This window comes from Cyclopterus lumpus, chromosome 8 (assembly GCF_009769545.1).
Source record: "Cyclopterus lumpus isolate fCycLum1 chromosome 8, fCycLum1.pri, whole genome shotgun sequence".
NCBI lineage: Eukaryota > Metazoa > Chordata > Actinopteri > Perciformes > Cyclopteridae > Cyclopterus > Cyclopterus lumpus.
The window spans coordinates 9733943-9757882 of NC_046973.1; the positions used below are offsets into that span (position 1 = coordinate 9733943).

Here is a 23940-nt window from a genome sequence, read left to right on the forward strand (position 1 = left end):
CTATTGTACATAATTTGAGAAATGTTGATTTCTATATTTTCGTTTGTTTTGTACATTGGTTTCCATTGTTTTGTTGACGGATTAAAAGGAGAGTAGATGCTTGGTCCACACTCCCGAAAGCTGTTTGCCAAACGCAATAAAAAAACTAAAGAAGAAGAATACGACGCGGCAGATGAAGAAGAAAAATAAGTAGTTGTTGTTAACCAGCGTAAAGGTTAACTCCACAAGATGGCAGTAATGCAACGCCAGGGATGCCAACCGCCGTAAAACGTCGAAGAAGAAGAAACTACCATAAGCTAGCCATAACGACAAGTTGCTAACAGATTTGTGACACTTGACAAACACATTAGAGAAAGGTAACCCTGAGGAGCGACCCGGTAACCGCGGCCAGCGTGTCATGCTGCTCTCTGAAAGGTAATGAGCCGTAAAGCCTCGGGGTCTCGGCTCAGCGGCGCCCACAAACTGCAGCCACACTGGAACGACTGGCAGCCCAGGTTGGTGTTCTCCTCGGGAGGAAGCTGGTTATTATAAATCGGTGACTCTTTGGGCCTATGCTGTGTTGCTCCCTTAAGTTGTGGCCATGTAGGAGGATATATGTGTCTCTTGACTACATCATGGCATTCTCACAATCACCATAATGTCTTCTAAATCGTAATTCTTCCCCGGTCTGTCTCGCGCCATGCACTCGCATGAAGCTAACCCACTGCTGAGCCCGTTGTTGGCGCTAGCTCGTTCGGTCTCAGGAGCGTTGATTAGCTCCGGTGGTGCCAGCCTGCTGCTAACGCGGTCAACGTCCATTGACAGCAAGCGACGCCACGCGCGTTTACAGAAGGACTCGGGACGTCGCGTGAGTCACAGCAGCGGTTCACGTGAGGGTTCTTTGGATGAACCACAAGGTGATTCCAGCTTTTAATGAGCTGTATTACTGTAGCTAGTTAGCTAACGCCACCATGATACTATTGGCGCTGGATAACTGTAGCCAGTTAGCCGGGAGAGTTCAACGTTATCGACTTCCGGATGTATGCAGAAGTCGTTTACACACTAAAGAGAAATGTATGACAGAGTTAGTCTTGCTACTTTTTGAGCCGATAGCTAAAGTCCACCCAGCACATATTGAGGCATTATACTCCCCGAGTTAGCATCACATGTGTTCACGTGCGTGGACGTTCCCTCGCGATGTTTGTAACGTCAGATGGAACAGTTTCCTTTTGAGTAGGGTGACTGCCCCAGGGCCCCAGTCTCTAAGTGGCCCTGAATGGCCCACATCCCATTTTTAATCTAATTGATTGAAAATGATCACGGACATGAATTAGTGGTAACTTGCATCACTCATGCAAAATATAGTATACTACGATACAATATACATGTTTACAGTCGTCTGGCCATGCGTCCTAACTAAGTCTGGAGGTCATGTCTTGAAACCGGGGCTCTGGGACACAATCTAGTCAGCTACTTCGACTTTTTTAATATTCTGAGTTGACGTTATGCTCACAGTGCAGATATTCCTAAAGAGGTTTGAATGTAAACTGTCACGACTGATGTCCCAAAAATAATTGGAGAAGCACGGCAGGGCAGCTAGTTGTGGGATCATACGGCTGCTGTGTTGTGTGACTAAATCGATACAACCAGGAAGCAGGTTAAGTTAGTGAATCCTGAGATGAGGGACACTGGGCTTTCAGTTCCAGAAAGAGAGGGAACGTAAACTCTGGGTCTGTTACCACGGTAACCGGTTTTGTGAACCTAACCTGCTCACTGGCAGGTTTCATCTCCGTCTCCTCCCTCTCCCAGAGGCAGACACAGCGTTTCGTTTCCGCTTTCATTCAGCCGCTATCCAAGTGCGTAGCGTAGCATATTAATCAGGGGAGGTTTACTGTGTATATAATGGGATTCCTGGTTACTTGTTCATGTGTTGTCTGTCATTTCTTCTTTTAGCCCTCACTTTCAAATATGACAGTCGTGTCACCCACAGTTAAAACCTCAGCATGTCGTTCTTTATATTGCATGAAATAAATAACACTGTGACTGTGCACACAGTGGATGTTGGCTGTCACTCATGCAACATAATTCCTATAAAATTGGAGATTATGAATACATATTTCTGAGTGAATAGCCTTTTAGTGACAGTGTTGAATTTCACTACATACTACGTAGCTGAATAGTTCCACTGTGTTTTAACCTTGAGGCCTTTTTTAAAATATTTTTTTAAATGAAAATCAGCAAACACGTTCATGTCTTTCATGTCATTGAGCTCCATCATTTTCAAGTCATCAACAGCAGCCAGTCAATGGCAGTGCAAGTTGGTGTTCTGAGAGTGTGAGTCAATGCAACCACAAGAGCTCCTTGACCAGTCAGCCAGCCTGTTTTGGTGCAGCCGAATGCCAGATTAGCCGTGGAGTAAAAACCGAGCTGCACTCCCACTCAGTCATGGCTGAACACGTAACACCTCCCCAGGCTTTTGCCTGGCAGAGATATGTTTTAAGCAAGGACCACAGTTTCACACAGTGATGGCGCCTGCAGTAAGATGCATAATTTTACTCTTAACACAAATTTGTTCATCAAGTGCTACTCAGGCTTTCATGTTGACCTGTTCCATGCAACTGGCTACATGTTGCGAGTAGCTACTGTAGGCCACCTGCACTGAGTTCACATTCAGTACTGGGAACATTTAATTAGACACAGAGTTAAGGTAAAAGTTCAATCTATACAAAACAGTCCCACACACTACAAACCTAGCAGGATTGTCAAAAGAAAGTAGTAGTTATAGACTGTTGTATTCCAGCATGGCTCTCCCTCTGACTCCAAACCAAGAGAACCTGGTGAGCTGTCCTTTTTTGGTAGGCAGCAATAACCAGTGAACAATAAGTATGACAGCAGATTGGAAATGTCTTGGCACTCTACAGAACACCTGATTACATAACCCGTATAAAGAAAAACGGGTTTCATACCTTTTTTGTTTTTTAATGTTCGGACTAGAAATGGCTGATACTAACTCAAGGAACTGGACCAGATGTAAGTGACTGGCTGATCTATTCCCTTATATATGTATTTAATAAACATGATGTATATGTCTGACTTCTAGTGAAAGCTAGACCTCTAGCCAGTCGTGGTAGTCTGTAAAATGCACTCTCTGTTGATTTATTTTTATACAGGAAGAAGACGGTAACATGCTTTGATATTATTGGTTACATTTCTCCAATTGAAAAGCTGCGTACTTCACCACACGTTTCTTAGCTTTAGTTACTTTGTCAGACATCAAGTTGAATAGATTTTTAATCGAGAATTGGTTCTGAATCAAAAATGAATGTTAAATCGTGCTTTTCAAAGACTCTCATCCATCCCTCTGTCGTGCAGTAAAATGTGATTGATCAAATCAAATTAAAATGTGAAACCACGTAGCCCTAAGATTTGACTTCTTGGTGTGTTTCAGAGTTGACAGTGTATCATCCAGCCCGGACGGAGTGAAGTCTAGAGAGCTCGGTTCAGCAGCGCTGTATGACGTGTTGCCCTCTAGCTACCCTGACCAGCCAGCGGCGCCCAGCGATGCCTACGGTCCTGCAGATACACACCAGGAAGAAGGTGAGGTTACAACTCTTGCTAAACACATCCCAAGTATTCTCACAATGTATCTGCAGCTCTTCAAAAGTCATAAAGAGGAACTGCACGCTCAATTGTTTTGGTTGTTTTGCACTATACACGACACATTCTGTTCAAAAGAAGCTTGTATTTGCCTGCTTGGATTGGATAGTGTGGTTCAGCCAAATTCTCTTGCAGCTTGTTTTATACCACATAGAAAATGAGTCTGATAGAGGGACAAACTCAGTTCTGTGTCAATAATTCCAGTCCAATACAGAATGGCACTTCCTGTAAAGGGCGTTTTTGAATTCATCCATAGTGTACAATTAAACTGGGATGGCTGATGTTAATGAGTCGCTTAAAATATGTTCTTGTATGCAAGGAATGGTTGGACAGCATGCTAAAGAAATGAAGGAAGCACTTTCCTCAGCATTTAGAGAATTCAACCAGCTCTTACCATGGCGGCTTTTTGTATACTTCCGGCTCACTTCACTCACTCAGGAACCTTCCTGAGCAAAAGCGCACTGTTGGACAAAGTAACTGCTACTGAGCTTAAAGAAATATTTTGGGCCGACAAAGAAGGAGCTTGATTCCTATCTTTAGTCAAGATTACTCTTCGATTTGAACGTTTACATTTTGTATTTGTGTCCCTCAAATCCCTGTCCTTGCACACGAATAGCCCCAGCTCGTACTTGGATTTGAACACACTGTATGCATACTCTCTAATTTGTATATACACACCTTGTTTCCAAGTGTACACAAGTGTTGGCAATAGTGGGGGAAAAAAAGTGTGAGTGAGTGTGTGTATACAGGAAACTCTTGATTGGATCTGCAGTGGAGTTTCCTCGTTCATGTTCATTTAATTGTAAGAAATTGCGATTCACGCTGAATATTTCTGTGCCGTCGTTGTCACTGAAGCATAATGTCCGCCCTTAGTTTCCAGTGCTCTCTCAGGACTGCTGCCATTTGTAGCACTGTTAGTCGCTGGCTCAGACCATCCTGGCTGTATTGGCCAGTTACACATCTGATTGAACACTTGACAAGTACTTACACAAAAAGGATTGCTTCATGTGTTGTGTGACTGGAAATGTTTTTATAGTACTTGGTCGTGGTTCTTTCTACTTCGTTGCTACCTTTCTTTTTTTTTTTAAAGGAGAAAGGGCTCCAGCTGAATTTGAGGACGTAGTTACAAAAAGTTTGTGGGTATTTCATTTTTCGTTATTCGTGGCATCAAAACTTGGTGAACCCGACAGAAACCCCGTATCCCGTTGTACTGTTGCGTTAACGCCAAATCACTTAAAAAAAATAATGGCAATGGAGCTTACTAAGGGGTACCTTGCCTTCTTAAGCCCAGCGCACAGTGAATCCACTCCATACATTCTCTTCAATTTCATTATTGATTAGATAGGCTGCTCTGTGGTATTTTATAGTGTGCTTTAGACATTATTCAATCATAAAATCCAAAATGTATAGATCTGATCAGAATATTTCCCTGTTTTGCCCTGCACTTCAATTTCTAACATGAGATATTTTCAGTATGTCCTGGTTTCTTAAACTCTGGGGTGATAATTGAGTAATAACTCTTTATGTTATGCTAATCTGAAGGTATTCAGTTCAGACTTGAAATGTGTCCATCAAAACTGTTTTTACTATAGAAGTTGCTTTGTGGTGCTTATGATGTCTGTCTTGGCTTTGGATGTAAAGCTGGTTTAATGTCACATGGTTTGTGTCCCTCAGATGAATATGAAGCTGGTCAAGGTGTCAGTGATACTACATTTGGTTGGAAGTCGGTGGGGCAAGAGTTGAGGCCCAATGATGTGACAACAGACTTGACACCTTTTCAGCATGGAAACCGTGCTTTAGCTTCAAAGGATATGAGGAAATTGCAGGGTAAGCTCTCTGACACATGTCCAGTATTTTAAGATGTGAACTACAGTGGCTGCATGTGGCACAAGATATGTTTTGAACTGTGAATTCAAGCTGGCACCCGGGCAGTACGAGTGCAAACAGTCTAGGGCTGCAACAAACGACTATTTTGATAAATGCTCAATCTATTACTTCAATTAATATATTATTAATCTGTTAGAAAGAAAAAAGTTGAATATTATTTCCAGTGTTTTATTCAAAAACCGAACTTATTCTTGTACAATGAAAATTAAATAATTGGATTTTGGGGATGCAGACATGCAATGAGAACCAAAGGGAAATGTAACTAATATGACCAATACTATTTCTGTTGTGAAGAAATCAGAGGTTGAATGTAACTAAATAAAAGTACTGTACACTGCTTATGAAACCGCTTCAATGTAACACTGCTGCCTCTATAGGACCTCCATCAGTGGCTATTTCTCTAGTTATTTCTAACGCTTATGGTCAGACCCACTGGAAATCATGCCGATTCACTAGAAACTCTAGCAGCAACCAGCCCTCCACAGACCCAGATCCAACATCAACCTACGGCTAGACAGGATGGCCCAAAATGTATATCGCCGTATAGATTTGAAGTCCGGACGGTAGTGGTAATATTTGTCAGTATATTTTTCACTCAAATGTCAATATAAATGCCTATCAAGGGGTAGAACACTGCTACAGCAAATGCATGGCATAATTTCAACCATCCCAAAGTCATCGTAAACTGTCAAAAGTTAGAAACGTTATCTATTTACTTAATTGTCCTCTTTAGTGGTTATTTACAGAAAATGCACAATTCCAATAAATACCTTTTTTTTTTAATCACATTATGGTAGCATTATAATTTAGCTTCGCTCTGCACAGTAGAATGAGTGGCTTCTCAGGCGTGCTCAACGGGCTGTTTGTTTTACTCTCCAATGCCAGAGGGCGACAATAAATATAAATAATATAAACCAGCCTCCTCAATGCCGAGGAGGGATTGTAATTATCTGTAAACCCATATTCATGAACTACTTTTATCACCTTTGGTACGAGGGAGGGAGGGAGAGATTTTTTTTTTGATTTTTACAAAATCTTTATTTTATATGAAAAAAACGAATATACGAACAAACACACATTGTAAACACATTAACTAAACAGAACAACAACAAAATCTGAGAGGTGGTCCCTCTCCGTCTCGTCCTCGTCCTGCAGCACCTCCGCCTCGTCCTCGCAGCAGGGAAACCACCGCCGACACGCCTCCCAGTTCAGGACTGGCCACCTCCGTCGGTACGGTCCTCTGGACGTCGGGCCTTGCATTTTGACTCTGCCTCAAACTCCTTAATCGCTCTACCGACAGTAACAGCGATCTTCCTCAACCTCCAGCCCTCCCGATCAGTAAAGCTCTTCACGGCCTTATTGGCCATGTGGAGCCGGATGGACTTAACAAGTCCCGGCAAGTCCGAGAAATGATCCTCTATAAAAATCCTCTGGTTTTTTGTCTTAGCTAGAAACCCTTTTAACTCGTCCACACTATATACATCTCGGTGCTCCTCACCTTCCTCAGAGGAGGAGTCCTCCTCCATACTGGACTCAGACTCCTCGTCCCCCTTACCCGAAGCTCCCTTCTTGGCCCGTGAGCTTTCCTCATCCTCCCTGCTCTTCCTCTTCAGACGGTGAGCCTGACCCTTCTCCTCCTCCATCTCCATGTCAACCTCACCGTCTGACCACACGCAACCCTCCTCCTGCTCACATCTTTCCTTCCCTGCCCCCTCCTCTTCCACCTGCTGGGTCCCACCCAGCTCCTCCCGACCCCACTCTTCCACCTGCTGGGTCCCACCCAGCTCCTCCCGCCCCCCCTCTTCACCCTTCTGGGCCCCACCCAGCCCAGCCCGACCCCCCTCTTCACCCTGCTGGGCCCCACCCAGCTCCTCCCGACCCCCCCCTTCACCCTGCTGGGCCCCGCCCAGCTCCTCCCGACTCCCCTCTTCACCCTGCTGGGCCCCACCCAGCTCCCCCTGTCCTCCCTGTGCCTCCTGCCGGTCCCCTCCGACCCCCTCCGGACCCTCCTGGTTCTGTCCCTCAGGAGCCGCTTCACTAGAAGCGTCCCGCTCGGCTGCCCGCTTACTTGGGCACTCCCTGGCCTGATGCCCCTCTCGTCCACACCGGAAACATTTACCGTTTCCAGAGGTCGCAAACAGCACGTAGTCAAAACCCTCGACTCTGGTCTTGATCACGAGGTTGAGCTCCTCACTCCTGTTGTTCAGGACCATGAGGAGCTGCCTCCTGTGAGACACCACGTGTTTCTGCAGGGGAGACCTGCACCCCGAGGAGACCTTCCTCACCCCCGACACCACCCTCCCGTGCCTCGCCAGCTCTCCGAGCAACACCTCGTCCCTAATGAACGGGGGCACGTTGTCCACCGTCACTCTCACCGCCGGCGTTACAAGCGGCAGCACCGGCACCACCGTGCCCTTCACCACGATGCCTTTCGCCGCCACCGTGCTCACCTTCTCCACGCTGTCGAGGAAGATCACGACCGCGCTGTTCATGCGGGCGGCGGACTTCACGCTGCCGTGACCCACCACCCGCCCCACCGCCAGACTGCAGTCCTCCACGGAGCACGCGAAGCCCGGTGCGACTCTCAGGCCATGTCCCCGAGTCAACCAGCTGAGGTCCATAGCGCGTTAGCACACTGCTAACGCGCGCCGGCCGGCTGCGCCAACACGCACACAACAAGCCACCAAACCCCCTCGTGCACACAATAACCCCACACACACTACAACACACACTACAACATACACTGCCTTCTGTCGACCACTACCAACAAGAAAAACAGACAAAAAACACAATTTACTCACAACACCGCTCTCAGCTCACAACCTCCGTCCTCACGCTCAGAGAGAGGGAGAGAGAGAGAGAGAGAGAGATACCTTTTTATAAATTCATTAGATTTGGCAACAAAATATTGACTTTCTGTTTCTAAAGTATCTTTAAAGAAGTGTTTCGTTGTACAAACCGTAGTCCTGTTCATTGAGCTTATATGGGGAACTGTTTGTGACCGCCGGTGCTCTTCAAAGGCGCTCTGGTGCACTACCACTTTCATCCACAGGGACCGCCACAATCACAGTTCCTCGTAGCGGCTTCAAGTACAACTTCGAGGTACTTGTACTTTACTTGGGTATTTCCATTTTCTACTACTTTTATTCTTCTACTCAAGTACATGTCGGAGATTAACATTGCACTTTTTAATCCAACATTTATTTGACAACTTTAGTTACTTTCAAGATTCTGATTAATAATAAAGGAAATATAATCAGTTAATACATTAAGGCTATAGCTCCCCAGCAGTATATAAAATGATCATGTTGTAGCCGAGCTACAACATGAACACAATAGATCACTAATTATAATCCAGCAATAAAATATATATTCTACATAATTGGTACTTTTACTTTAAGTATGTATTGATGCTAATACTTTTGCACTTTCACTAAGTATTTTTATACTGCAGTGTCGCTACTTTTGTTTAAAGTTACTGAGAGGGACATTAAACTGGTCCTGAACCAGTCTCTGTGTAGTCCTGGTCCTCTATAGACCTCCATCAGTAAACGGACCATCGGAGAGAAGATGGTCTGGTTCTATAGAGTTCTTCTTAAAGCTCCTCATCGGAGCCACCGGGTCGGATTCTGGTGAAACCAGATGACATTATGCAGGTACACCAGAACCTCCTTAAGCTCAGACTCTAGCAGAGACCAGTCCACCGTGGACAGACCTAGATCCAGCTTCACCGCAGACCTGCAGTCAGAAGCTCCAGAGGGAGGAGATGCTGCTGCTGCTGCTGCTGCTGCCGGGAGAAGAGCTCTCCTCCTCCTCCAGGAGCCGAGCTTCTCCTCTCTGCTCTGCTGGTCCCTGCTTGGAGCCGACACCGCCGACACTGCTGGAGAGTCAATCATGCGCTGGCTTTCAGACCGTTACCGTTTAGTTTTTTTTAATTAGTGCAAACGCAGGACAACGGGTTCTTTCTCACAGCGGTGTCATTTCCTGTAATCCATCATGGAGTTGTTGCCACAGTGCATGACGTGCATCATCCCACAGACACGGCTAATAGATGGTGAAAAAGTTGATGACCACTGTTATATTTTTCTCATTGATAACTCAATTTAGTTGTTGCAGCCCTTAACAAGTCTATGATGTGGGGTGTTTTAATGCTGGGCTATCTCCAAATGTCAGGCAGTGCAAGATAATAAAAACCCACTTACTCATTCGCAGTTCCACAAGTAGCTGCTTATGGAAAAATGAGCCACATCAACTGATTCATAAGTGGTTGATTTTTAGTTTATAACTTAATATGTGACCCTAAACACTGATGATGATGATGAGCATTTTGAACCTGCACATGGATGGCAGCATGCTATGGTACAGCTCATTAGTGCAGTGAGAGTGTGTGTTGTACTGATGTGCGGTGTTGCCGTTGCAGACAGAGGGATGGCTCACTCTGAGGAGTCTCGGCTGGCCAACCTCCTGCGCCGGGTCTCCAGGGAGGACGATCGCGACCGCAGGCTGGCCACCCTCAAGCAGCTGAAGGACTTCATCAGCCACAGCGAGAGCAAAGTGGTCAGTCCCATCTTCTTCCTGTACATAAAAACTCCCCATAAAATCCTTTCACAGGGAAAAAAGGGAAGAAACCTCCAGGAGAGCATCAGAGGAGGATCCCTCTATCAGGATGGACAGAAGCAATAGATGTCATGTGTACAGAATGAACAACATAACTTAAAGCATAACTACCAAAAGGCCACAGAAGCACTTAAATGCATTCATCTTTGTAAACTACTAACTGTGTACTTCTACTTCAGAGGAAAACATTGTACTCTGCATTTCCCTGACAGGAACATGTTACTGGTCCATTGCAGATAGAGATGTACTCCCTGTTGGAATGGAAAGCTCCCCCTTTAACAGCTAGACTTAAGCACATTATAACACAATTATAACGCTATCATGATGTGTTCAAGAGAAATCTTGTCAAATGTAGTTCTGGTGAGAAACCTGCATGCATCCAGTTATTTTCCTCACAATATAAACAAGATGTTGGAGATGAATCATAACCTGTTTAACTTCCTAACACTAGCGCTTATTGATCATTAAAACTACCAATGACGACATTTTATTTAATTAAGCAACTATTTCAATATGAAGACTGGAATCATCCACCATAGATGGCAAAGCAAATGGATAATACTCAAATCTTTGACAGTTTACATTGACTTCAGGATGATTGAAATTATGTCATGCAGTTGTCATAGTGGTGCTCTTCCCTTTTCAGAAGCATTTATATTGACCTAATGAGAAACAAATCAGTTTTTACAAAGATCTTGACGGCCACCAATGTTGAGTTATTACTCCAGAGCCCTCCGACTGTGCAAGATATTTGGTTTGGTGTTTTCTTCCGTTTTATCACTCCAAACAGGCAAAGCTGTGTCGTACAAGGAGAATAAACCGTGTTCTTTATCCTGCACAGACCCTGGTCAAACAGTTGGACACCATCCTCAGCACCTTGAATGACATTCTGAATGAGAGGTAAGTCTTTATTCATTCCACATTCTGCAGAGACCATGTGTGGTTGGAGGCCCACCTGGAAGTTAAAAAGCCAATGGGATTTTGGATTATTGCATAAAATATACTGTGGCAAACACAAGTTTATGATACTCGTTTGTTTTTATTCAGCAAGATAATCTTCACAAATATACTTTGTGATTTTTAGAAGCGTGAGTGCTATCGGCACAAGTAGAACGCTTAGGTCAGGCTATAAAGGAACGGCACCGGGTTCATATGACTTCACGTCACCTCCAGTAAGCTGTTCAACTAATGACTTCAATAGTCTTTATTCAGCCCCTTTTTAAGATGCGGGAAAAATGTAACTTTTCAGGCTGGATATTTACTGACAGTGGAGCTGAAATCTCTGAAGCTTGTGCTCACAACGTTTAAACGGGCAATAATATTCAGGTAATGGTGAAGCTGTCCCTTTTGGCTGCTTCATAAATATGAGACCACATAATGCACCTCTGTCTCCGAGGCGTGACACAACTCCCACTGCACCCCTGCTTCTTCAACCCGCACTGCTTTCTGCTGGTCTCTAACATGTGGTCTCCTTCCTGGTGCCGTGGCTGTGCACAGCAGCAAGCTGCTGTGGGAGTTGCGTCAGGACGCCGCAGCCTGCCTGGGTCTCCTCTGCACGGTGCTCGGCTACGAGGCCGAGCGCATCTTCAAGTGGCTCTTCCTCAAGCTCACCTCCAGCAGCCGCGACGAGGTGAAGCTGCTGTACCTGGTGGCGGCGCAGTGCGCTCTGGAGGCTGCCGGAGAGAGGAAGGCCTTCTCTCACGTCATGCAGGTACACACACACACACACACACACACACACACACACACACGGAGGCTGCAGTACACATCTGGGGTCTTATTCCTAACCGTTGCGTACGCACAAAACGGGGCCTGAAACGTGTGCACGCCCCTTCCCTCTCTGACCCGTGGATACAAAGATTATGGAGATGCGGAGCGTCAATAGTTTGTTCCAGAGAGAAAGCTGCAGCATACTGTACACGGACAAACTGACAACAGCTATCCAATGCCAGTATCAAGGTGCACTGGAGTTACCATGGTGACTGTAAGCCTTGTCAGACATTGAGTCCCGCCTTACTCTGCAGGAGTTGCACATGAGAAAACTCAAGAACAGTTAGGATTGTAAATGGGAGAATTAGGAGGGAACCAGTGTTCAGGGATCACCTCTTCTCCGTAGTGTCCCTGATTCCCCGTAAAGACCCACTGATCAGCAGCTCGTGTCTATGCATCAACATTCATGAGGTGCTTTGCATTGACCTTTTTATGGCTGAATGTGGGTGTGTGGAGAGTGGGATGTGAGGCTGAACCAGCTAAACACGCACTGTTTTTAGACTAGCTCACTGACAGGTGTACGCAAGGTTTTAATAATCTGAATATGTTTCCTCCTTTTGTACGTACGTAGTGTGGATCCTAGGTTTTTATAAATGTGACCCCAGGGCTGGACTTTGCTCCTAAAACACAGCTGGTTCTTAGAGCTGGGAAGTCTACACTGTCCGGGTTCATGTGAGGACCGGGTAGGGGGATGGTTTTTAACTGGACTGTTTGGTGCGTTTCAGCTGGTGATGAGCAACCTGCAGTCCATCCTGGAAAACGTGGACACGCCGGAGCTGCTTTGTCAAAGTGTTAAGTGCATCCTCCAGGTGGCCCGCTGCTACCCGCACGTCTTCAGCACCAACTTCAGGGTAAGTGTTGGAGCAGCGATGAGTTGCACATGTTTGAGCCCCACAAGGTCAGCTGACTAAGGTGCTTGCTGCTTTTCCACAGGACACGGTAGACATCTTGGTGGGGTGGCACATTGACCACACACAGAAGCAGGCCCTCACTCAGCAAGTTTCAGGTCAGCTGGTGTTCATTGTGTCTGCGGTTCAGTTTCCAAGCTTTTTGGCCCCATCGGCTGCTAATACAGTAGGAATGCACCGATTGTGAAATTTAAAATAGATTAAAATAACAATTTGGGTGATATTGATAATTTTTGCTGGTATGTCTGCATAATAACATTTGAAGCTGTTGTAAAGTCAAATACGCCCGAATTCAATAGTCACAACCTTTTGTTATAACCTTCACATGAATAAGAAAAAAAAAACAACTGCTTTACACCTACATACTCAATGAGAAGAATGTTTCGGTACATATCCCAACAAAAACATTTTATGAAACCGAGGCGGGCGACTGTGACTCGGCGCTGTGACAGGTCCGTCCTTCAATCGGAGGATCGGCGGTTCGATCCCCGGCTCCGCTAGAAAGACACTTAACCCTGAATTGCTCCCCGTAGCTGTGTCTACTGTGTATGAATGTAAGTCGCTTTGGATTAAAGCGTCAGCTAAATGAAATGTAAACTTATGTAAAAGCAGTTATAAGCAGCGTTTCCCCACACATAGACTATACTTTCTATATTAATTGCACCAGTATATTTGGCAACCCAACCAGCAATTCCTTTCTTGAGGACGACACTATCAGTTCCCGAGTTGACAGTACTCGGCTCGAGGAGCGGATGGATGGAAAGCATCTTGCTGCCTCAGCGTGTGGATTAGTGGTGCAAACGTGCTCCAGTGTGTTGTTTCTTCTGGTGCTGGTGAAATTCAGGTCCAATTCCTGTTGTGCATTTTTTCTTGTTTTTTTTTTAAGGCAAGAATATAAACGCTGGTGAATTCTAGCAGACAATATGACCCACATTTTAACATAATAATTCAACATCAGGAAAACTTTGTCCATCGCTTGAGCCCCGAGCATCATTGATGTGAACACTCAGTCCGCTCCCCTCTTCTTACCGGAGTCTTGATCCAGATGTTATGCTGACGCATTTTTTTAAATCTTTGAGAACATGTAAAAACATGTACATCTCTTAAGCTTCTGTTCGTCCAAGTTTGTACTTCAGGCATCAAACTAAAAACCTATGATGTGTTGCGTTGTAAGCGGCATCATGGCAGTCCTGTGCTTTTCTCCCCTGGTCCGTAGGCTGGCTACAGAGTCTGGAGCAGTTCTGGGTGGCAGACCTCACCTTCTCCACCACTCTGCTGGGACAGTTCTTGGAGGATATGGAGGCATACGCAGAGGTGAAGTTAGTTCAGAGTCCCATGAGTGTTATTTCACAGGCTAGGACAACAAGTTCTATATTGGGACAACACATGTTTTGTACTATTTCCATTGAGAAGAAGCAAGAAAAGTTGTTTATTTTTGATGAAATGAATGTCTCCATAAATGTCTCTGGACTTGACCGCGTCTGTGCACCATTTAGGATCTGAACCACGTGCTGGCAGGCGAGGTGGTGGATGAAGACATCCCCCCTCCCTCAGTGTCACTGCCAAAGCTGGCAGCTCTACTGAGGGTCTTCAGCACAGTGGTCCGCAGCATCGGAGAGCGCTTCAGCCCCTTCAGAGGACCGCCCATCACTGAGGTCTACGTCACCGATGTAAGAGCCACAAAAGCAGCACTGATGTCACAAGCCGTATATCCATTACATTTAATTAGAATAATTAAAATAACATCATTTAATTCAATGTAATGTCAATCATTTGGCCAAGGATCGGGTAGCATAAATGATCTGATAATGTGACATCACGTTGGTGCATAGACCTGCGTACTCGCCGATGCAGCGGTTCAGCTTGTACCTTGTGTCAGTCATTTCTGAGACTGGTATGGGAGCAACTTTAAATATGGAGGGATGTTATTGTTATCGGCCCTGATATTCTATATTGGTGCACTTCACTCCCAAACAATGGCTTTTCCATTGGTTAAAGGTTCAGCATGTAGTCCTGTGGTCACCCTCCTCTCCGGCTCAGTGGTCGAGCGAGCTAGATAGTGAATGGAGAGAGGGAGCGGCGTAAGTGAGAACAAAGCTGAGAATCAGAATAGAATGAAACGCTATTTTCTGCACAAGCAAACGCGTTCACGCCTCCTCAACAGCACACAGGAAGGTGCAATATCTTCAGTGAATGTCGACCGAGGAAGTCTTTGTCTCTGACGGACAGGGAAAACATGTACACACACACACACACACACACACACAAAAGCACATAAAAACACACACCGGTGTAACAACCCGTTCTCGGCTGCTTTGTATCAGACACCAGAGGTTGGCCCGAGAGGGGCTGTTTTTGTCTTTACATTATTTAGTTTTTTTGCACATTATATCTTTATCAAACCTATATATGTAGATATGGTGAGGTTTATGGTCATGTCTTCCAAATCCTACCAAAATTAATTCACTTTTGTTTCATTCTAACATTTGCTGCAGCAAAATGATCAACTATGAAAGCTATGATTTACATGAGGCACAGTTTTGGGTCACAGTGCAGTTAATATCTACCCTCTCTGACACTGAATGCCATACCACAGCTTTTATGGTGTCACAATCTGTGTTTCTTATTTCCTCTTTGTTCCGTCTTTCCTCAGGTTCTGAACCGGGTTCTGTCCTGTGTGACCACGGCGAAGCAGGTTCAGTTCTCTGAGCCGGTTCTCACAGCAGGGAACGAGTGTGTGGGTGTGTTGCTGGCCGGCGTGGAGCCCTGTGGTCAGCTGATGGAGGCCGTCCTCGCCTATGGCCTAGACCAGCTGGACTGCTGCCGGGCTTGTGGGCCGGACTACAATCTGGCAGTGCTCAGCCTCGTCACTCTGGTACTGCTGCTCTGTGGAGTCTGGTCACACCGGCAGTAGGGCTGCACAATTATGATCAGTTTTGAGATCACAATAATTTGTCAAGATTATTCATTGATTTTATGGACTAAATATTTGAATGCGACTTTCCTGCTACTCTACTTGTTGGGTCAAGATGTTACTGGAAATAAAACTAGCGGAGTCATTTTTTCATTTCTGCAAAGGAATATGAACGCAGGAATACATTTTTAAGGTAAATGCATTAATCACAAATTAGGAGGCTAGATAAACAATTGTGTGTTTTTGCTCTTGTAAACGCATAAACTGTACAAACTAAATTGGGTTGAAAGTCATAAATGCATTTCCTGGAACATTTCCTTGACGTGAGTTTTGCTCTGCGTTTGCTTTCAGATTGTGGACCAAGTCAACATGAAGCTGCCCGCGTCCTTCGTTGAGAAGTTGTTGGCACCGGACTCCCAGCTGCTGAAGCTGCGCTTCCATAGAGAGAAGGAGGTGTGTGTGTGCGTGTGTGCGTGTGTGGGTGTCCGCCGATACGATGAGTGGTCTGCCTCCCTGTGGGGGCGAGACTGGCATCTTTCTTTTAAGTGTATCAAGCTTGACTTCAACAAAATGTAACAATTACATAAATGGATGTAAAAGTACTGATTTAATAATTAATTAAATCAGTACTTTTACATCCATATTAGATCCTGTGTTGGACTGACCCCGGTATCAGTGTATTGAGCGTCTATCTTCTACAGTCAGATGGGGCGGCGGTCAGAGCACTTGTTCCACACCAAACCTGGAGAAAAAAAACAAATGTATGGACCCGACTCTGTGCACTTGAAAGTGGTCATGTTGAAACCGGAAGAGGCCAAACATTAACTGCTGCCTTAAGGCTGGGAGCACGCTCTGGTCTAGAATAGCATTGTTTGCTTTAGATTAATATTTCCCTGCTTTGGCTCTAAGGATCCAGGAAACACCCACCCAGACCAAAAGCACAAAGGATAATAATGTCAGGGTTAGGGCTGCCTTTTGTTATACTTGTCTTTAGGTGAGATGAAATGAAAATCAAACAATATAATGTCCTCAAAGCTAAAGCACAGTGTTTATATCTTTCTATTAATAGGTGATGTCAGCTGTTCACGGTGTGTACCAGGCACTGCTGGGCCTGAAAAACATTCCCACACTGGAGGCGGCTTATAAGCTGGTTCTGGGTGAGATAGCATGTGCCCTGTCCAGCCTGACGGTAACCCTGGAGCCCAGTGGTCGGGCCCCAGCACCCAGCGGCCCCTGCTCCAGCATCCAGCACCCTGCTTTTGCATCCCTTGCCCTACCCCAGGAGAAGGCCCAGTTCACCCTCATCTTCAATCTCAGCACCCTCACCACCATCGGCAATACCAAAAACTCTCTGATTGGGGTGAGCCGCGGTGCTTTTCTACCCTGTTGATCACTAAACGGCACTGAGTTGTACTGCGGTGACATGGCACTGGGAGTACTGGTAAAATGACTCTGTGTTATATGTCTGCAACTTATCGAAATGCCCTGGCTGCCTCTGGATTGCTACCATATTACACTTTGATATCGCGATTATTGTCGACGCAAATATCAGTTTTATGGTTTAACTATTATTGGCCTGAATATTTCTAATAAATATCTATAGCTAATGAACTAAAATATGTATTCTCATCATCAACTATGTCCTACTACTTTATTTATCTTCTATGGTGGTTATTCTATTAACCACCATAGGTATTCTATTCACTGGGCTAAAAGTTAGATTCCGGTGGACCTTTCACCTCAGCACACAGACCCAGTGATGTCGTCGTGCTGGTGAGAAACTGGGACTGAAGCTGCATTAGGAGGTGAGCCGCCGTTTCATGGGGCCTTGTGTGTTTCATGTGTTTTTAGATGTGGGCGTTGTCTCCCACGGTCTTCACTCTGCTCAGTCACAATCTGATGCTGGTCCACTCTGAGCTAGCCGTCTACTACCCTGCCATCCAGTATGCTGTACTCTACACCCTGTACTCCCACTGCACCAGGTAGTGTGTGTGTGTGTCTCTCTCTCTCTCGCTCTCTCTCTCTCTCTCTTCCCCCCTCCCCCCCTAACTGGCCGTGTGTCACTGTTTCTCCAGGCATGATCATTTTATCTCCTCCAGCCTGTCATCGTCTCCCTCCCTGTTCGATGGCGCCGTCATCAGTACTGTGACCACGGCAACAAAGAAGCATTTTGGCACACTGCTGAGTCTCCTGGGAGGTCTGCTGGTGAAGGAGCACCTCTACCCAGAAGCCAGGTTCTTTCATCGTGCCAATTCACACAACAATACATCTCAACGATGTTCCGTTACTCATAGAGTTTCCCCAGTGTACAACCAAGAATAGTCCACGTGGACGGCTGTCCACTCTTTGTGGCGTCTTGGTGCCACTTCGGTCTTGAACTTGTAGGGGTCACTGCTGGGCCTCCCCACTTCAGTGCTACTGCTCCAGCCAGTTACATCAGCTGTCTTGAGTCAGCACAGGGGCGACTGGCTCAGTGGTAAGCAGGGTCGTCCGGTCTTTAATCAGATCGGCGGTTTGATCCCCGGCTCCGCTAGCCCATGTCGATGTGTCCTTGGCAAGACACTTAACCCCAAGTTGCTCCCGTAGCTGTTCTACAGTGTGAATGTTAGTTACTCCTGATGGGCAGGTGGAACCTTAGCTCCTCCCATCAGTGTGTGAATGGGTGAATGATGTCGTGTTAAAGAGCTTTGAGTGGTCGTAAAGACTAGAAAAGATCTATAGTACAGGTCCATTTACCACATGCACACATACCTCCACTTAAAGAAACACCTGTTCACCTCTCCATCAGCCCACAGTCGTACAAATGGTTTGTGTGAGTTTGAGGAAACTGGGGTCAAAGGTTGTGCCTCACATGTCTCGTGACCAGAACTAGTCAGCTGACCGTGATGGAAACAGCCTCCCACGAAGCCTTTAGTTTCCACACACGGCAGTAGAGTTGAGAAGAGGATTGTTCCTTTTTTAAATATGCTCTTTGGATGGTTGTGATGTCATAAACTGATGTCACTGGTTACCGGTGGCCGCCCGCATCCGCTTCAAAACATTGGTACTTGCGTACCGTGCTGCGAACAGATCGGGTCCAGTCTACATCCAGGACATGGTCAAACCGTACACCCCAGCCCGTTCACTTCGCTCGGCTTCTGCCAATCTGCTTGTAGCTCCTTCACTTCGAGCTAAATCACGACTGTTTGCTGTGCTGGCTCCTCATTGGTGGAACGAGCTTCCCATTGACATCAGGACAGCAGAAAGTCTCTACATCTTCCGGCGCAAACTAAAAACACATCTCTTTCGACTATACCTTGAATAGGTAGCACTTAAATGCCGTAGTAGCACTTAAATGTCCCTTACCGATAGCACTTCAGTAGCACTTAAATGGCACTTACGGATAGTACTTTGTAGTTTAACTTTATTGAAGAAATTGTACTTGCTTGATTCTTGTTGTTCTGAGTTTGGACTCACGGTTTAATGCACTTATTGTAAGTCGCTTTGGATAAAAGCGTCAGCTAAATGACATGTAATGTAATAAACATCCAGTCAACACCGTTTTCAGATGTACTCAATGTTTGTGGGACTAGTAGCAACGACTTTTCAGCCGGACCCTAAACATGACTTGCTGTGACATCTTTTGTGTTGGCTTGTCAGGAGGCTGCTGCTGACCTGGGCTCAGGAGATCTCTGTGCTGATGAAGAAGTCGGACACCTACAGCCCTCTCTTCTCCCTGCCCTCCTTCAACAAGTTCTGCAGGGGTCTGCTGGCTAACGGTAAGCCTCCAAGATGTCCGAGGATTGTTCGCCTTGTGTTTTCCACGGGCGGACAGCTTGTCATTTGTGGTTTAATTTTTTTTTCTTAGGTCTTAATGAAGACCAAAGTATCTGCCTTCAGACCTGCCACAGTTTACAGGTCCTCTCTTCGTCCCTGTCCACTGAGCTGCTCCAGAGGTGAACCTCATTAGCTTAAAGTGCTTCTAGGCTGTGTTTAACATTTGACTTGTGAAGTAGGCACGAGTTCTCACTGCTCTGTACTTTCCCTTTCAGGTGTGTGGACGTCTCCAGAGTCCAGTTGGTCCACTCGGCAGTGAGGGTGAGGCAGGCCTATGGCAAGCTGCTCAGGACAATCCCCCTTGATGTGGCTTTAAGGTAACTCTTATTGTACATCTTAAGTATATGATATTCACAGTTGGCAACACCCTGCCTCAGCATGAATAAAGTTGTATTAGCTGTATCTATGAGAGCAGTGTAGAGTGACGAGTCCCACGGTGAATAAAACGGTCTGCAGTAGTGGTACAGTAGTATTATGGATAAATGTACCTGTACTTGTATAGATCTTTTCTAGTCTTCCGACCACTCAAAGCGCTTTAATACTAGATGACATCATTCATCCATTCATACACTGATGGGAGGAGCCACCTGCCCATCAGGACTAACATTCACACACCTCGTAGGCACAGTTACAGGAGACATTTTTACAGACAGTCTGTAAACGATAGCAAACACAGGATTCACAACTGAAGCAGCTGTTGATGACTGAGGTAAGAGGTCTCAGCATTAGACGGTATAAAACTGTCAATAAAATCTGTTGACAATAAAATAGGCCTTTGTCTTTATGAAGTGTGAATTGCCAACACGATCCTTGAGCATACAGTCATGAATACGCACAAACAAATATGTATCGGTTGGGTCCTGCAGTGCATGAGATTAGCTTTCCAGAGGGACAGACACATGCGAGCAACCTGGTGGATATGATGCCTGATTCTTTCACACAGTTGAATGTATGCCTAATCAATTCTGCGTGTGTGATTTGTGTCCGTCCACAGTAACCACAGCCACCCTGAGATGCGGGAGATCTCTCTGGCCATCCGCCACCACATGAGCCGAGCACCGAGCAACACCTTCCACCCCCAGGACTTCAGCGACCTCATCAGCTTCATCTTATACGGAGTCCTTCACCGTGGAGGGTACGAGTCAACAGCTGTTATCAGGCCTTTGTTCTTCTTCTTCCAGTCCTATGGAGACCACCGTTGTTCAGTATGACATCATCGTGAATTCACTACTGATCAGTGATAGTGGGGTGCTTCCATTTTCTAATATTAACTGTAAGAAAAGGTCAAGCAAATTTACTTTACATTTTTTCCACCTTTTTTCTTTTGGAGTTGGGGAGTATATTTAAATTTAATTCAGTTAATTTTGTATAGCCCAATATCACAAATTACAAATTTGCCTAAGAGGGCTTTACAATCTGTACACATACGACACATTAAAGTACACCATATTATTATTATTATTATTATTACCATTATTATTACCATTATTAATTATGGCAGGCAAATGACATTAGGATAAATATTGGTTTATTTTCTAATACCTTTCTACTCATTTCATTAATCCTAATCATACTTCTTAGTCGTGGTGTAACTGTCCATTGTTGTTCCAGCACGCATGTGAACATCGGATTAATGACACAGTTTAACATCAGAATGAAACAATCGTTATCCTTCGATATTCAGTAAAATAATATACATCTTACTATATATGTTACATTGTGAACAACTAATCTATGTTTAAATTGACACAAGGAGAACGAAGGTTGTTCATTTATGGTTACATTATGATGGGTTCAGGCTCTGTGAAAATGGGTATTGGTTGAAGGTAAACTATTACGTTATCATGATGTGTTCACATGTAATAGTTTGGAGATGTTTTCACAACAGAATAGATAGAGATGAATTATGAGCTGTTTTACTAACTCTAATAATACATCATTACAACTATCTGTGCCGGGAGTTTTATGACCTGTTGTAGCACTACTTCTTCAAAAAGCATTATAGTACGATGTTATTTGAAATAGTTTTATTTGATAGAGACGGTGGGAGCTTTTGATAATTTTGGGCGTTAACATTAAGATGCACAGCAGTCATCAGTGAACCACACGATCAAACAACATACCACAATACACAGAGACATATTCATGCTCGATGCTGAGTTTCATGTCCTCTGTCCACAGCAAAGATCCCTGGCTGGAGCGTCTGTACTACAGCTGCCAGCGGCTGGAGAAAAGGGATGCCCGGGGGGGTGCGGACGGCAGCAAGACTGGCGTGGTGCCGCGGGGGCTGTTGAAGACCGAGGCGGTGCTGTGGCAGTGGGCTGTGTGGGAGGCCGCACAGTTCACTGTGCTGTCCAAACTCCGAACGCCCCTGGGCCGGGCTCAGGACACCTTCCAGACCATCGAAGGTAAACTCGTCTTCACAGTGACTCCAACCCAAAGGTCCGGTCTAGTACCCGGTGACGATGAGCAGTGTTTGCATTTCCAGAGAGCAGCGCTTGTGATTTTTCCCCCCAGAATGTGGGTCCAGACATCGTAAACCATTGTCCCTCTCACCTCCTTCAGTGGGACATAGTATAGTCATTTAACAGACCGGTATGTAGATGATGTTCTTTGAGATTGCTCTTTTTCTTTGATTTACATCCTTCTAACAGGATCTAGTTCACTCGGTAATGGACATGGCTTATCCACAGGGAATCCTTAAACTATGGGGGGTTAAATTTCACTGTGCAATGTATGACAATAAAAGTTGAATTACATTTACAATGTTTTTTATATTGAGAAATATCAGAACGTATTAGTTGCAGTCAATAACAGCCACTTATTAAATCAAATTGAATATAATTTTTTTACTTGGATCTGATGATTTCTTTTGATAGAAGGTAGCTGGATGAGAGACATAGGGTCCCCCATTGGACAATAACCCCAGAACCTTGTCACCCGTGTCCCCGTGCTCCAGGTATGATCCGGAGCCTGGCAGCCCACAGTCTGAACCCAGAGCAGGATGTCGGAGCGTGGGCCGGTGCCGGAGGTGACGGGGATTGTCACCACTCGAATCAGCTCCGCCTTGCTCTGCTGCTCCAGTACGTGGAGAACCTGGAGAAGCTCATGTACAACGCCTACGAGGGCTGCGCCAACGCTCTCACCGCCCCGCCAAAGGTGTGCAATTTACAGCTCCACACTCTGCCGCTGGTTAACGGGAACAACATTCGAGTAGCGCTCATTCAGATGGGTTCATCGTGGCAACCCCTTACCTTTTTAGTAATGGCGCCTAAATCATTTGATGGGTCCCTCCCCCTCTGTCTCAGGGCATCAGGACATTCTTCTACACCAACCGCCAGACATGCCAAGACTGGCTGACGAGGATCCGCCTGGCCCTCATGAGAGTGGGTCTTCTTTCTGGCCAGCCCGCTGTAACCATTCGCCACGGCTTCGACCTGCTCGCAGAGATCAAAAACAGCAGCGCCCAGGTCAGTGCCAATTAGTTGCTGCTCGGGATGCTTTCATCTGAAGAGTTGACCTCTGAAGATGAGCGTGTAGAAGGCGTTGATCCTTTTTGTGTAGTTCTACATCTCCAGCCTCTCGTTCCAACACCAACATTGTATTCTGGGTGAAAACACACAATAGGTATTTCTACTTTCTCCTCGCTCTCATTGACTAGGTAGTTGTATAACAGATATTAAAAAGATAATTTTATTTTGTATTAGTTTTATTACAGTTTGTTTGATTGTTTCAGTCACTCAGCCCTTCATTACATTATCTTTGAATGAGGAAAACCTAAAGAAACGACAAACAGAAATTCCAGAAATTCCCAATGGCTGCTGTGTGTGTGTGTGTGTGTGTGTGTGTGTGTGTGTGTGTGTGTGTGTGTGTGTGTGTGTGTGTGTGTGTGTGTGTGTGTGTGTGTGTGTGTGTGTGTGTGTGTGTGTGTGTGTGTGTGTGTGTGTGTGTGTGTGTGTGTGTGTGTGTGTGTGTGTGTGTGTGTGTGTGTGTGTGTGTGTGTGTGTGTGTGTGTGTGTGTGTGTGTGTGTGTGTGTGTGTGTGTGTGTGTGTGTGTGTGTGTGTGTGTGTGTGTGTGTGTGTGTGTGTGTGTGTGTGTGTGTGTGTGTGTGTGTGTGTGTGTGTGTGTGTGTGTGTGTGTGTGTGTGTGTGTGTGTGTGTGTGTGTGTGTGTGTGTGTGTGTGTGTGTGTGTGTGTGTGTGTGTGTGTGTGTGTGTGTGTGTGTGTGTGTGTGTGTGTGTGTGTGTGTGTGTGTGTGTGTGTGTGTGTGTGTGTGTGTGTGTGTGTGTGTGTGTGTGTGTGTGTGTGTGTGTGTGTGTGTGTGTGTGTGTGTGTGTGTGTGTGTGTGTGTGTGTGTGTGTGTGTGTGTGTGTGTGTGTGTGTGTGTGTGTG

The 23940-nt window shown here is 45.5% G+C and overlaps 1 protein-coding gene across 4 annotated transcripts in view; it reads left to right on the forward strand.

Moving 5' to 3' along the window:
• Positions 1 to 259: 259 nt before the first annotated feature.
• smg1 (SMG1 nonsense mediated mRNA decay associated PI3K related kinase) overlaps positions 260 to 23940 on the forward strand; it is a 54338-nt gene continuing 30657 nt past the window's right edge. For 2 of the 4 annotated variants that reach the window (XM_034540419.1, XM_034540421.1), the window contains exons 1-22: positions 260 to 494; positions 3428 to 3576; positions 5311 to 5463; positions 9944 to 10080; positions 10982 to 11040; positions 11638 to 11851; positions 12636 to 12761; positions 12844 to 12916; positions 14035 to 14132; positions 14315 to 14488; positions 15472 to 15693; positions 16084 to 16185; positions 16802 to 17092; positions 17584 to 17714; positions 17808 to 17966; positions 19372 to 19490; positions 19580 to 19667; positions 19764 to 19865; positions 20543 to 20683; positions 21730 to 21956; positions 22508 to 22707; positions 22857 to 23018. In XM_034540419.1, coding sequence (XP_034396310.1) covers positions 418 to 494; positions 3428 to 3576; positions 5311 to 5463; positions 9944 to 10080; positions 10982 to 11040; positions 11638 to 11851; positions 12636 to 12761; positions 12844 to 12916; positions 14035 to 14132; positions 14315 to 14488; positions 15472 to 15693; positions 16084 to 16185; positions 16802 to 17092; positions 17584 to 17714; positions 17808 to 17966; positions 19372 to 19490; positions 19580 to 19667; positions 19764 to 19865; positions 20543 to 20683; positions 21730 to 21956; positions 22508 to 22707; positions 22857 to 23018 — 3204 coding nt within the window. In that variant the 5' untranslated portion in view covers positions 260 to 417. The remainder of the gene's footprint in view (positions 495 to 3427; positions 3577 to 5310; positions 5464 to 9943; positions 10081 to 10981; positions 11041 to 11637; positions 11852 to 12635; positions 12762 to 12843; positions 12917 to 14034; positions 14133 to 14314; positions 14489 to 15471; positions 15694 to 16083; positions 16186 to 16801; positions 17093 to 17583; positions 17715 to 17807; positions 17967 to 19371; positions 19491 to 19579; positions 19668 to 19763; positions 19866 to 20542; positions 20684 to 21729; positions 21957 to 22507; positions 22708 to 22856; positions 23019 to 23940) is intronic. The other 2 variants (XM_034540420.1, XM_034540422.1) reach the window with 2 other exon arrangements.